Source organism: Coregonus lavaretus (genome assembly GCF_964263955.1).
Source record: "Coregonus lavaretus genome assembly, chromosome: 39".
Taxonomy (NCBI): Eukaryota; Metazoa; Chordata; class Actinopteri; order Salmoniformes; family Salmonidae; genus Coregonus; species Coregonus lavaretus.
Genome location: NC_140026.1, coordinates 22,305,366 through 22,319,647, shown reverse-complemented (window position 1 = coordinate 22,319,647; position 14,282 = coordinate 22,305,366). Strand labels below are relative to the sequence as shown.

The following is a 14,282-nucleotide window of genomic DNA, read 5'->3' as shown; positions in this document are numbered from 1 at the left end:
GCTTTCTTTTATTCCCTCTGTGGCTTAACAACAAAGTCTTTACTGCTCATGTGTCTGTGAACTGGGGAGAAGGCTTAGCTTACGTCTGGTGACTGAGACATTTGAACTCTTGAACATCTTTCCTATTCGCTCTCTTTCTCTCTTTCTTTTTCTCCCTCTTTGCATTCCCTTTCTGTCTATCTGTCTTGTGCTCTATCCCCTGTCTTTTTCCCCCATAAAATTAGACCTTGGTTTCAGCCATTGGATTAATTGTGGGATCAAACAGATTTGTCTTGTTCTTAAGTGCTGAGCATACTGCTCTGAGCATACTGCTCTGTGGTTCCCAGTGCCCAGAGCTCCTCCAACACGTTGCCTTTGATGTGCTGCAGGCAGGACACACTGTGCGTGTACAGAGTTCACGCACACTCATGCATGAGCAGGCACGAATAGGCACACATCTTGTTTTTAGTTTTTCGATTATTTGTGTACTTGTTTGACATTCTACTGCACTGTTAGGAGCTAGTAACAAGCATTTCGCTGCAACCGCTAGACCAGGACTGCCCAACCCTGTTCCTGGAGCGCTACCGTCCTGTAGGTTTTTGCTCCAACCCTAATCTAGAACACATGATTCTGATAATTAGCAGGTTGATAAGATGAATCAGGTTAGTAACACGTGGGGTTGGAGCGAAAACCTACAGGAGGGTAGCTCTCCAGGAACAGGGTTAGGCAACCCTGCGCTAGACCAATAAACTTTAATTGGATTTGACATAATCATGTGCAGACACACACCCACACACACACACTGGAGCATGAGAATCAGGGCCTTAAAAAGGCTAGCGCTTCCTTTGTATGGGATGAGGAATGATTTAATCATTCCATAGGAAGGAGAAAGAACAACCAGTACCACAATCAATGGTGGGGCTTCTTCGAAATTCTTCTGCATCTCTTCTCCTCCTGTTTTTCTATCCCTCTCTGTTCGGCATCATCAAACTAACAATTGCAATTATGCCCCCCTCTCCCTCCCCTTCCATCCCTCCTTCCCTTCCTCTCCCCATCCCACAGCATCAACCTTCATCGACACAGAGAGGAAGCCACTAGAATGCAGAACAGTCGTCCAATCAATTCCTCCTCTCCCTTTCACTTGCATCTCCTCTCCCCGCTCGTAATTTGTCACCTAGCAACTGGCCGGTCCGCTGGCTGTTGTTTCATCTCGAGCCTGTTTATGTTTCTGCCTCCAGTACAGAAGAGGCATTAACCACTTCAGTGCCAGTACTGTCCTCATCGCATACTATAGTCCACCTCTGTATCTCTATAGAGTACCACAGCTCTTGTAGGGTTAACACTGTATTAACATACAGGAGAGGCATGAACCACTTCACTACCACCACCTCCTGTCCTCATAACATATTTAATCCCCTCTCTCTCAAGTCTAAAGAGTATCACAGCTCTCGTAGGGTTAACCATGCATTTCCCATAACATTCCCACCAGCAAGGACTAGTCAAACGATAGCAGAGCCACCGAGCACCTCCCTCGCATATCAATAAGGCCAAAGCAATCTATCGAGGATTATGGCCACCGGGGCTCATCTGTGGGTGAAATGGCACGCGGTGTGTAACATTTGGGTGAAAATGCATGCGGTGTAACAGTTGGGTGAAATGGCATGCGGTGTAACAGTTGGGTGAAATGGCATGCGGTGTAACAGTTGGGTGAAATGGCATGCGGTGTAACAGTTGGGTGAAATGTCATGTGGTGTAACAGTTGGGTGAAATGGCATGCGGTGTAACAGTTGGGTGAAATGGCATGCGGTGTAACAGTTGGGTGAAATGGCATGCGGTGTAACAGTTGGGTGAAATGGCATGCGGTGTAACAGTTGGGTGAAATGGCATGCGGTGTAACAGTTGGGTGAAAATGCATGCGGTGTAACAATTGGGTGAAATGTCATGCGGTGTAACAGTTGGGTGAAATGGCATGCGGTGTAACAGTTGGGTGAAATGGCATACGGTGTAACAGTTGGGTGAAATGGCATGCGGTGTAACAGTTGGGTGAAAATGCATGCGGTGTAACAATTGGGTGAAATGTCATGCGGTGTAACAGTTGGGTGAAATGTCATGCGGTGTAACAGTTGGGTGAAATGGCATGCGGTGTAACAGTTGGGTGAAATGGCATGCGGTGTAACAGTTGGGTGAAATGGCATGCGGTGTAACAGTTGGGTGAAATGGCATGTGGTGTAACAGTTGGGTGAAATGGCATGCGGTGTAACAGCTGTCGTGAGTCTACTGGATGTTCTGCACACAGGTCGAAGAGAGCTTCTGGCCAAAGACATTTAGCTCATGCCCATGTATGAAAATTAGTTTGAATCGCTACTCAATATTCAACTCAATAGCAATGATCTGCATGTCCTTTGCATAGCATCCCATTTCCATTTGTTTGCTAATATGGAGTTTGTATGATTGTACGTGTGCATATTAATATGGCACTTGAACTTACATGTGTGTATGTACGTACCTGCGTGTGTGCAAACAAGTGCTTGTGTGTGTGTGTGCGTACATGCATGCGTGTTTGCGTGTGTTTGCATACATTAACATCTTCACCCCTTCTCACTCAGAAAGAGCCCCTCGTTTACCACTAACAGCTCTGTCACCAACTGTCATGTTTATTCATGTCCTAGTTTGCATCTTACAGCCATTTTAACCAGACCTATAATTATGTTAAAAATCTCTGGACCATTACAGCATACTCACACATGTGGCAGGTAGCATTTTGGAAATACACAAATCGGGGGAAAAAGAGAGGGAGAGAGAGAGAGATACTTGCAGAGACAGGAATAACATAGAAGAAATGTCTACTTAGGTACTATTAGCCATCATTTTCTTTCGTGGCTGCACACACACAGCCCCACCTGTTTGCCTAACTCTCTCTCCGTCATAATTGCACTGACATTTATATTGTCACCTGGAGCTGTTCTGTCAATTTCCATTACTGGGAGCCCAGGCTGTGGTGTTATGGTTGAGAGGGGAAGGAAGGAAGGAAGGAAGGAAGGAAGGAAGGAAGGAAGGAAGGAAGGAAGGAAGGAAGGAAGGAAGGAAGGAAGGAAGGAAGGAAGGAAGGAAGGAAGGAAGGAAGGAAGGAAGGAAGGAAGGAAGGAAGGAAGGAAGGAAGGAAGGAAGGAAGGAAGGAAGGAAGGAAGGAAGGAAGGGGAGTATCAAGGAGAGGATTGGAATGAAAGCGGAACTAACTACCTGCTAGAAAGACGCCTCTCGGCTTCCTCTGACCACACTGCTGTAGATCTCACTACAGCAATAGTCCACTGATACCTCTGCTGTGACATGTGGTGCATACAAAACACATATACAGTGGGGGAAAAAAGTATTTAGTCAGCCACCAATTGTGCAAGTTCTCCCACTTAAAAAGATGAGAGAGGCCTGTAATTTTCATCATAGGTACACGTCAACTATGACAGACAAATTGAGAAAAAAAAATCCAGAAAATCACATTGTAGGATTTTTTATGAATTTATTTGCAAATTATGGTGGAAAATAAGTATTTGGTCACCTATAAACAAGCAAGATATCTGGCTCTCACAGACCTGTAACTTCTTCTTTAGGAGGCTCCTCTGTCCTCCACTCGTTACCTGTATTAATGGCACCTGTTTGAACTTGTTATCAGTATAAAAGACACCTGTCCACAACCTCAAACAGTCACACTCCAAACTCCACTATGGCCAAGACCAAAGAGCTGTCAAAGGAAAACAGAAACAAAATTGTAGACCTGCACCAGGCTGGGAAGACTGAATCTGCAATAGGTAAGCAGCTTGGTTTGAAGAAATCAACTGTGGGAGCAATTATTAGGAATTGGAAGACATACAAGACACTGATAATCTCCCTCGATCTGGGGCTCCACGCAAGATCTCACCCCGTGGGGTCAAAATGATCACAAGAACGGTGAGCAAAAATCCCAGAACCACACGGGGGGACCTAGTGAATGACCTGCAGAGAGCTGGGACCAAAGTAACAAAGCCTACCATCAGTAACACACTACGCCGCCAGGGACTCAAATCCTGCAGTGCCAGACGTGTCCCCCTGCTTAAGCCAGTACATGTCCAGGCCCGTCTGAAGTTTGCTAGAGTGCATTTGGATGATCCAGAAGAGGATTGGGAGAATGTCATATGGTCAGATGAAACCAAAATATAACTTTTTGGTAAAAACTCAACTCGTCGTGTTTGGAGGACAAAGAATGCTGAGTTGCATCCAAAGAACACCATACCTACTGTGAAGCATGGGGGTGGAAACATCATGCTTTGGGGCTGTTTTTCTGCAAAGGGACCAGGACGACTGATCCGTGTAAAGGAAAGAATGAATGGGGCCATGTATTGTGAGATTTTGAGTGAAAACCTCCTTCCATCAGCAAGGGAATTGAAGATGAAACGTGGCTGGGTCTTTCAGCATGACAATGATCCCAAACACACCGCCCGGGCAACGAAGGAGTGGCTTCGTAAGAAGCATTTCAAGGTCCTGGAGTGGCCTAGCCAGTCTCCAGATCTCAACCCCATAGAAAATCTTTGGAGGGAGTTGAAAGTCTGTGTTGCCCAGCGACAGCCCCAAAACATCACTGCTCTAGAGGAGATCTGCATGGAGGAATGGGCCAAAATACCAGCAACAGTGTGTGAAAACCTTGTGAAGACTTACAGAAAACGTTTGACCTGTGTCATTGCCAACAACGGGTATATAACAAAGTATTGAGAAACTTTTGTTATTGACCAAATACTTATTTTCCACCATAATTTGCAAATAAATTCATTAAAAATCCTACAATGTGATTTTCTGGAGAAAAAAAATCTCATTTTGTCTGTCATAGTTGACGGGTATCTATGATGAAAATTACAGGCCTCTCTCATCTTTTTAAGTGGGAGAACTTGCACAATTGGTGGCTGACTAAATACTTTTTTTCCCCACTGTATGTGCCACATAAAATGAAATAGACAATCTAATACAAACATGAGCGCATACATGCATGCACACAACACACCAACCGCACCCACCGTCACTCACGCACACATCCCTCAGTAACCTTATGTTTAGTATCCTCCGAGTCATTTGATAGCATAGAGTGCCTTCAGAAAGTATTCACACCCCTTGACGTTTTCCACATTTTGTTGTGTTACAGCCTTAATTGCAAATTGATTAAATTGATATTTTTTGTCTCTGGCCTAGACACAGTACCCATTATGTCAAATTGGAATTATGTTTATTGAAAATTTTACAAATTAATTACAAATGAAAGCTGAAATGCCTTGAGTCAATAAGTATTCAACACCTTTGTTATGGCAAGCCTAAATAAGTTCCAGAGTAAAAATGTGCTTAACAACTCATATAATAAGTTGCATGGATTTACTATGTACCCCACACATACAATTATCTGTAAGGTCCCTCAGTCGAGCAGTGAATTTCAAACATATTCAACCACAAAGACCAGGGATCTTTTTCCAAAGCCTCGCAAAGAAGGGCACCTTTTGGTAGATGGGTAAACATTTTAAAAAGCAGTCATTGAATATCCATTTGAGCATGGTAAAGTTATGAATTACACTTTGGATGGTGTATCAATACACCCAGTCACTACAAAGATGCAGGCGTCCTTCCTAACTCAGTTGCCGGAGAGGAAGGAAACCACTCAGGGATTTCACCATGAGGCCAATGGTGACTTTAAAACAGTTACAGATTTTAATGGCTGGGATAGGAGAAAACTGAGGATGGATCAACAACATTGTAGTTACTCCATAATATTAACCTAATTGACAGAGTGAAAAGGAAGCCTGTACAGAATAAAAATATTCCAAAACATGCATACTGCTTGCAACAAGGCACTAAAGTAAAACTGCAATTAAGTTTGGGGCAAATCCAATACAACACATTACCGAGTACCACTCTCTGTATTTTCAAGCATAGTGGTGGCTGCATCATGTTATGGGTATGCTTGTAATCGTTAAGGACTGGGGAGGTTTTCAGGATTAACAAGAAACGGAATGGCGCTAAGCACAGGGAAATACCACAGGAAAACCTGGTTGTCTGCTTTCCACCAGACACTGGGAGATGAATTCACCTTTCAGCAGGACAATAACCTAAAACACAAGGCCAAATCTACATTACATTTTAGTCATTTAGCAGACGCTCTTATCCAGAGCGACTTACAGTTAGTGAATACATTTTTTTTTTTATACTAGCCCCCCGTGGGAAATGAACCCACAACCCTGGCGTTGCAAACGCCATTCTCTATCAACTGAGCTACATCCCTGCCGGCCATTCCCTCCCCTACCCTGGACGACGCTGGGCCAATTGTGCGCCGCCCATGAGTCTCCTGGTCACGGCCGGCTGCGACAGAGCCTGGATTCGAACCAGGATCTCTAGTGGCACAGTTAGCACTGCGATGCAGTGCCTTAGACCACTGCGCCACTCAGGAGATAACCTTGCCATACCTTGTCCATATACTGCTTACAATCTACACTGGAGTTGCTTACCAAGAAGACAGTGAATGTTCCCGATTGGCCGAGTTACAGTTTTGACATAAGTTTACTTGAAAATCTATGGCAAGATCTGAAAATGGTTGTCTAGCAATGATCAACAACCAATTTGACAGAGCTTGAAGAATTCTGAAAATTATAATGGGCAAATGTTGCACAATCCAAGTGTGGAAAGCTCTTAGAGAAAGACTCACAGCTGTAATCGCTGCCAAAGATGCTTTTACAAAGTATTGGCTCGGGGGTGTGAATACTTATGTTAATTAGATATTTATGTTTTTAATTTTCAATACATTTGCAAAAAGTTCTAAAAACACATTTTCCCTTTGTCATTATGGGGTATTGTGTGTAGATGGGTGAGAATTCAGCTTGTAATACAACATAATGCGGAAAAAGTCAAGGGGTATGAATACTTTCTGAAGGAACTGTATGTGTTGTTCCCTGTATGATCAACTATGTGACCATTTCAATATGAGTTCTGTATGCAGACTCTCTTCTAGGAATAGTGCTCTAATCTTATTCCACACTATAAAACCCATTACCCTCTCAACTACCTCAGGTCTAATGAAAAATAGTAACCATTCCTTCCAGCCAATACGATTTATCCCTGTCCCTTTTTTATCACTGACTATTATTGGCTAAATTGGAAATGTATATGAAATCGGTCATCATTCTTACAGCTCTCTTGTTATAAATCCACACAGACCCATGCTACAGTGGGCCTTGTCAGAGTCTGCCAACCATTTATCTTTTTCACAGCCGCATTAAATATTTATCTTGATTGTGCTCACGGTGACAGTTCAACTTTGTCCATTGTGACATGTACGTAAAAATCAAACCCCTGATAACCTCATTTACTGCTACTCAGTCAACACGATCCGGCTGTCATCTCATTTGCTTCTGGGCCTTAGCGATTTGCCACTTTCCCCAGACTGTTGACAGAGAAGACATGTCAATTATCTCCTTTCCTTCTGCAAGTGGAGGGCTACAATGGTGAAACTATGCTAAAAGCGCTTTACAGTCTCTTCCCCACATTAATAATGCATGGGAGCGGCTGAGCGTGCTTAAAAAAAAGTTATATGTCAGGGCCTGCTCCTTGTTTACACTAATAGTTTTATCCCCCATCAGCAAACAATGACCACCGCCTCCTCCCTGCTTCCCTGTCCCACTTGAGTCAATTACAGACAGGGAAGGCGAGGGCGGACGAGTGCCATCAATGCCACAGCTAAAGACTTTGAAAATAGGGAGGCCTTGTTGAGTATACCCACTGGCAGGCTGAGATTGAGACAGGGCTGGGCTGTGTGAGGGACGTGTGTTCCTGTGTATGTGAGAGACAGTTATTTTTCTGTCTCTCTGTTCTTCTGTTTTCCTTTCTCTCTCTCTGTCTCCCTCTTTCTCGAACACTCTATTTCAATCTCTTTGGACCTCTGCCATCTTTTACTTCTCTCTGTCTTTCTCCCTCTCACTCTACAGGTTCATAAAAGTTTTAGCGAATCGCAGATGGTTTCAGAAGGTGGTATATTGAGCTATACCTCTTTCTTCCCTCTATGACTTTCTTTGCCCACCTTCCCTTGAATTATTTAACATGCGGTCATGCTATGACTCCCTGATAAAATAAAGGTTAAAAATAAATAAAAATGACATGGTTAGAAGAGAAAGGAGGAGTGTAGGTCTGGAATGTTGGTCGAAGATCTCTATACCGACTTTGGCCAGTTCAGGGTGTTAATTTGTCTTCTCTTTCTCCAAAACTTTGATGAAGGGATGACTTCAGTCTGACTTCGCTCCATACTTTGTTTTCTTCATCTCTCTTTTTATGTTCATCCAAAGATCCTCAGCAGTCTGAGAAGATACATTTTCCACATGCATTCCTTGACTTTCCCTGCATGTAAGAACTTCTTAAAGATCCGAGATAAGTTCAGGATTCAGACATCAAACACTGGGGGATCTGAAACCCCACACACGTAATATTTAATCACGCTTCTCACAAAAAAAGATGATTCACATAATTGCTATCTGTCCGTTAGACAAAGACACACAGTGATTGTCACCTTCATAGACCGTCATTTGTCTTATTTAATAAACCATTGTTTTGCGTCCCCAGTCCCTTTGAATCCCTATTTTGGGTTTGATGTATCTGTGTCTGTGTTTTGTTACGATTAGAGACACAAGCACAGTGTGGGTCTTTGACGAGGCAAAGAGGCATACATATGCAAATGCTACACCCACTGTTGGAATTTATTTACCTAATTAATGGATTAACATAAATCATTAGCGGCAGAGCGGGGATGCTTCACACTGCTTACCTGGATCTGGTGACCCGGATCAAACAGTGAGCGGCCATCTTCTTTTTTTGACTAACCCCACTGGCACTGTGGAGCTGCCACTCTTATTCACTCCCACACATATACACACAAAGTAACCCTTTGGGCACATACAGAAAAAGCCACAACCCACTGGGCACAGACATCATTTCAACATCTAGTTTCGATTTACATTTGGTTGAGTTGTCAACTAATGTGAATTCAACATGAAATCAACAAAAACATTAACCATGTCATTGGATTTAGGTTAAAAGTTGGTTGAAAAAAAATAAGAAATTCCCTTACGTTGATGACTTTTTGCAAATCCAATCAGTTTTCCACGTTGATTCAACAAATCCAATCAGTTTTCCACGTTGATTCAACAAATCCAATTAGTTTTCCACGTTGATTCAACATCATCACATTGCATTTTTTTGTTGAAATGACTTGGAAACAACATGAATTTAAAAAAAATCAGCAGAGTGGGAAGGCAGTGTAGTGCATATTAGCACATAAGCACAAATGTACACACACACGCAAGCATGCGCACACACACGTAACACTATATGGTATATCATTTATCTATATTTATTCTGTCTGGAACAACGTTGTGAGATATGAACATACCAAGTCATAGAGAAGTACAGTCATCTAATTAAAAGCTATACTTTCTACTCTAGTTGGGAATTAAGGTTAAAATCAGACTTCATACAGAAATCACATGACAACTTCCGAATTCAAAATTGGGTGCATACATTCATTGTCATCATTCACAGTGAATTGGGAGGAATAGCCAGACAACTGTTTGTCATCAAGTGCATATAAATAGTTGACTTCTAACACAGTGTCAATTTTTTGTTTGTTTCTCTCTCTAGGGGCAGAGGTTATGGGTATTGGGTGTTTTGGAAGTGAACTTGAATAACTGAATATCTCTCTCTTTCAGGACGTAGACACAATGATACTGCATCCCAAAATGAACAAAATGTCTTTCAATCCCTCCTTCCGTTCTTTCTTTCTTTCTTTCTTTCTTTCTTTCTTTCTTTCTTTCTTTCTTTCTTTCTTTCTCTTGCGCTCTTCTCTGCTACAATATGCAGTAAATGTCATTTTTTGTTTTGTTTTTCTTATATACCCCATTGAAATTGAATATCCTTAACTTTCTGATTATCATCGTCAATATTGCTGTCCTTATTCTCTTAGTCATTTTAACTATTGTGATAATTTTGATCATTTACATTTTGATATGTTATTTTTTTTCTGGCTTCTCCATACTCCCTAAACTGTCTTGCACAAGATCTAGAGAAAAGCAACTTGAGAAAAAGTTTGCTTAGAAAAATATAACCTGCCAACCATTCGGAATATGATTGGCCACACCCCCTGCAATGGAACACCGATTCTAAGGAGCTTGTCCCTCCTACCAGCCACGCCCACAGCCAAGACTAGCCAGAAGGGGTTACTACTAATACTGAACTGCTTTTCCTTCATTCCCTTCCCCACTCAGAAACAAGCCCCACCCCCAATCTGCCCCCAACCCCTCTATGTGAAAATTTATTTGCTAACTCTTGTCTTTTTACTAACAAAAAGCTTCAGAATTCTCCAATTTATTATTTTCTTTTGTGATTTGGTTTTCCTTTACCTTTTAGTTCTTACAACTAACATTGTGTCATTCACGGAATGTGAGTCATCTGTTCTTTTTTCTACTTAACTTGCGAACTTACGTACTAACAAATATATTGATATTGTTTATCTCTTTTATTTTTGAACAACCCTTTAACACGAAGAAAAAAAAAACTTTCCCAATTACTTTCTTTATTTCTTTATTTGGATGATTTGTATGATATTGAAAAAAGAAAAGAAAAGAAAGCCTATTTTATTTATTTTTTGACATTTTAAGGATTGATTGGTTGCTTTATTATCGCCTATTCTCAAATTAACCTGTATTTTTTTTCTCAAAAAGACGAAATCTCCTTTATTAATTTTTTTCGTTTTTGAAGTGTCCTTTATTGAGTTCACGGTTTGTCATTCTTTTTTTTTCTTTCTCCTTCCCCTGTTTTCTCCTGAAGCACGCAGGCATTGGACACGCTATGGTAAACAAACTGCATTATATGGTAGATATCATTCTAATTGTCTTTACTTTGGTTTGCCCTGGGTTTCCGTTACCTCTTTCTATTCCGTTTGCTCTTACTGAAAATACAAACTTCCATCGATTCCAAGGTAGCTGAAAAAAAATCACCTCTATTCGTCTTTCTTTTACTTCTTTATGTTTGTTACCACTTTTTACCATCCAAAATTCCTCCCTTCCTTCCAACATTTTTACCTATCCACTGAAAGAGGTCTGTCCTAAAATGATACAATTGTTACTTAGATTTTTTTTCCCTTTTATTTGTTTTTGTTTTCCTCAAACACTATCCGTATGAAGAAATAAAGAATTATTTTTCAAGAAAGATAGCAACTTCTGAATTGACTATGACAAAATCTATCCAAAAAAGTTATGATTTACTTGAGTTTTCCCCCCTATTAATTTTCTTTCAACAAGCGTACTTGAAGTGAACGTACATAGCGGACTCCATTGACAGAGAAATACCCCTACTATTACAACCCCAGTGGCAGGTATTAAGAACTAGGGCCATTTGGATAGTATTCTACTATGTCTGAAACTAGATGACCTATGTCTTTAGTGTTAGAAAGTTTGAATATTTGTCGATCTACTAAAACAGAATACTATTCAACTAGACTAACCTAGTAGACTTCTAAATTGACTGCAACAAAATATATTTAAAAAACTAAGCCAACCTAGTTGACAGCACTAATATTGTTAAGATTTAAATTGTTCAACCTATTCCTTCGGCAACTATCTACGGGTTTTGTCGAGAATGCACTGCAGCAGATGAATATATCCAGAAGTACAGCTTGTAAAACAACATTGATTCTGTCTTCATTTTACGAGAGCAAGAGGTAAATGCCAGCTGCATAAAGACATCCATTTTGATAGTTTGCCACAGGTGAGGCTGCATGTGCCAAGACCTATGGTTCCCACTCAAACATTAATAGTTCAGGTCCGTATATACACCTCCTTATTTAGTGGCAGGAGGTCAGGCCGTAAAGCAGGGCCTCAAATGAAGACCCGATCCCATTAGATCTATAGTGTGATTTACGACTGAGCTGGATCAGCTCTGAGCCCATACCTAGACTCTCAACACCCAGCCTAATTAAATGCCATTGTCTATGAATGGTAAATATTGTCCCCTTGTCCGCCAATAAGGCTTTCTTGTGTATAACCAGACTGTTAGGAGTCAGGACAACAAAGACAGTGTTGCTGCAGGTTTGCTAAAGGAAATAGGATAGAATGGACAAAATGTGAAAGGAGAGTATCAGAGGCTGGTCGGCGTATGTATACTGATGTGGTTGTTTTGTTAGAAGACCTTTCTTTAATTCGTGCCATTTTTTTTATTTTCATGCCCCAGAAGGATACCATTTTCATTGCTTTACATAAGCAATTTTGTTGAATTACAGCATTGCCATGCACTAGTGTAAATGACACAATTAACACTACTTGTTTCTTACCAAAAAACTGTTGAAAACTCTAGGGAAGAAATTAAGATCTCATTTACAGTACATTATTTTCTTTCAAGTATAACATTTGTGTAGACATCTTATATTTCAGACATTTTTCATATTCTGTTTTTTAAGTGTGGAATATGAGTGTTGTTTACATGTTAGAGTCAAGGACATTAAACTAGTCAATAGTAAATTATTTCACAGATCTTCATAGATTAGCACCCATAATGGAACAGATAGTGAAAGAGATTATGTTCTGTTTGACCTTTCCAGGTAGCTATAGTTGGCTAGTTTCTTACTTCCTGTCACTGGATTTGCACAATTAAATAAAAACGTGGGTTCTGCTCTCCCCAGTATTGTTGCATAACACGTAGGGGGATATCTCTTGGAATGTTTCAACTGTGTCCGATCTACTGTTTCCATCACTAACACTAACTCTGTTACCTCTGAGTTTACTGGCCTCACCCCATGCATGTAAGAGTTGACCCCCCTTATATTTTTATTTTATTTTTTTATAAACCAATTACATTAAAGCATATATGTATATATAATGGCTAATATATATATATATATATATATATATATATATATATACATACATATATCAATCATTCTAATATTATCTGTATGGCCACATAACTCTCTAGCCACCCCTGTTATTTTAGGGTTTTGTTTTCTTTTGATTAACTTTTTTATTTAATTGTATTACTTACTAAAACAAATAATACGACCTCACTCCTTACCTTGCTAGAAAAAAAAGAAGAAAAAAGGAAAAAATAAGAGGGGGAACGGCTTTTCATTTTCTAGGTGACTAGAGGAGTGTTGCCTACAGAAGGTTGTGTGAGCCATCCATCACAACAGCACCTGAGTGGGTGTGGAAGCAAACCATAGGGGAAAAGCTAGCCTACGGAATACCAAAACAAAGAACGAGCCTGAGACTATTGTTATTCCAACCAGTTATGGGTTTCATAACTACTGTAAATTACTCAATCAATCAAACTCCAGTAGGTGTATGTTCAGAGTCACTTTGCCATTAGTGGCAATGTGTGTTTATACCTATAAAATAAGGAAGGGATATGTAGGGGATGTTTGTTAGCAGCTGGCACCTGCTAGTTATTAGCACATGCACACAAATAGAATGAGATTGAAATCAAGGGATTTCATATAGCTCTTAGATTGAGGTATTTGAATGTTACATTCGCCTTTCTATTCACCTTTGACAGTGGAAGCCTTTTTCCCTCACTTAGATTTTCCAGTTCTTTAAAACCCTCTCCCTTTTCCGTTGACTACATACATTTGTGGTTGTTACATCGGTTTTGTTCCCTCATCGTATATTACCATTCATTTTGGTTTGAATCATGCACCCTGTTTGCATGCTGTTTTTTTCTGGCTAGCATCATAGACATCTGCATCCTAACCAAAAGTTGTCTTCGCTGCTCTAGCCCAGCGCGTGCCAGTCTGCACGCGTGTCTAGATGGGTGTTCTTTCCTTTGGCGTTCTTGTCCTAATATCACCCTTAACCTCATAGCCTTTTCCTTTGCCATTCGTCTGGTGTAGAAGTGGTGCCCTCTGCCATTTTGTTTGGTTTTCCCTTTTCCCATTGCCGCCTCCTCTCAAATAGTTTTTTGGGGGGGTTGGTTTGATTGTTGCGTCTGTTGGTTCATGTTTGTTTTTTCTGATGGGCTACTCCTTTAATATTCCATGTTGTCACCCAGGCATTCAGTGCATGGCTCATGTCCACCTTATTAGCTTGGATGGAATCATTTTGTTTCTTCTTAACCAAAACAAGCCCTTGTCACAAAAATAACACGCATTCAGTCCGAAAATCTGATCTGGTTGGTCAAATCAAATTGCAGAGGACTTTAAAGACTCCTCCTATTTGTTTTACTACTACTTCTACTACTACTATTACTAAAACAATTTGTTACTAATACTA

At 40.7% G+C, this 14,282-nt stretch overlaps 1 protein-coding gene across 5 annotated transcripts in view; it reads left to right on the top strand.

Moving 5' to 3' along the window:
* Nucleotides 1–14,282, top strand: part of nrxn2b (neurexin 2b) — an 863,757-nt gene that overhangs the window by 376,606 nt on the left and 472,869 nt on the right. Inside the window, exon 7 of one of the 5 annotated variants that reach the window (XM_084156413.1) lies at nt 10,852–10,896. The exons of the other annotated variants lie outside the window; for them this stretch is intronic. Coding sequence (XP_084012539.1) covers nt 10,852–10,896 — 45 coding nt within the window. The remainder of the gene's footprint in view (nt 1–10,851; nt 10,897–14,282) is intronic. 5 annotated transcript variants of the gene reach the window in all.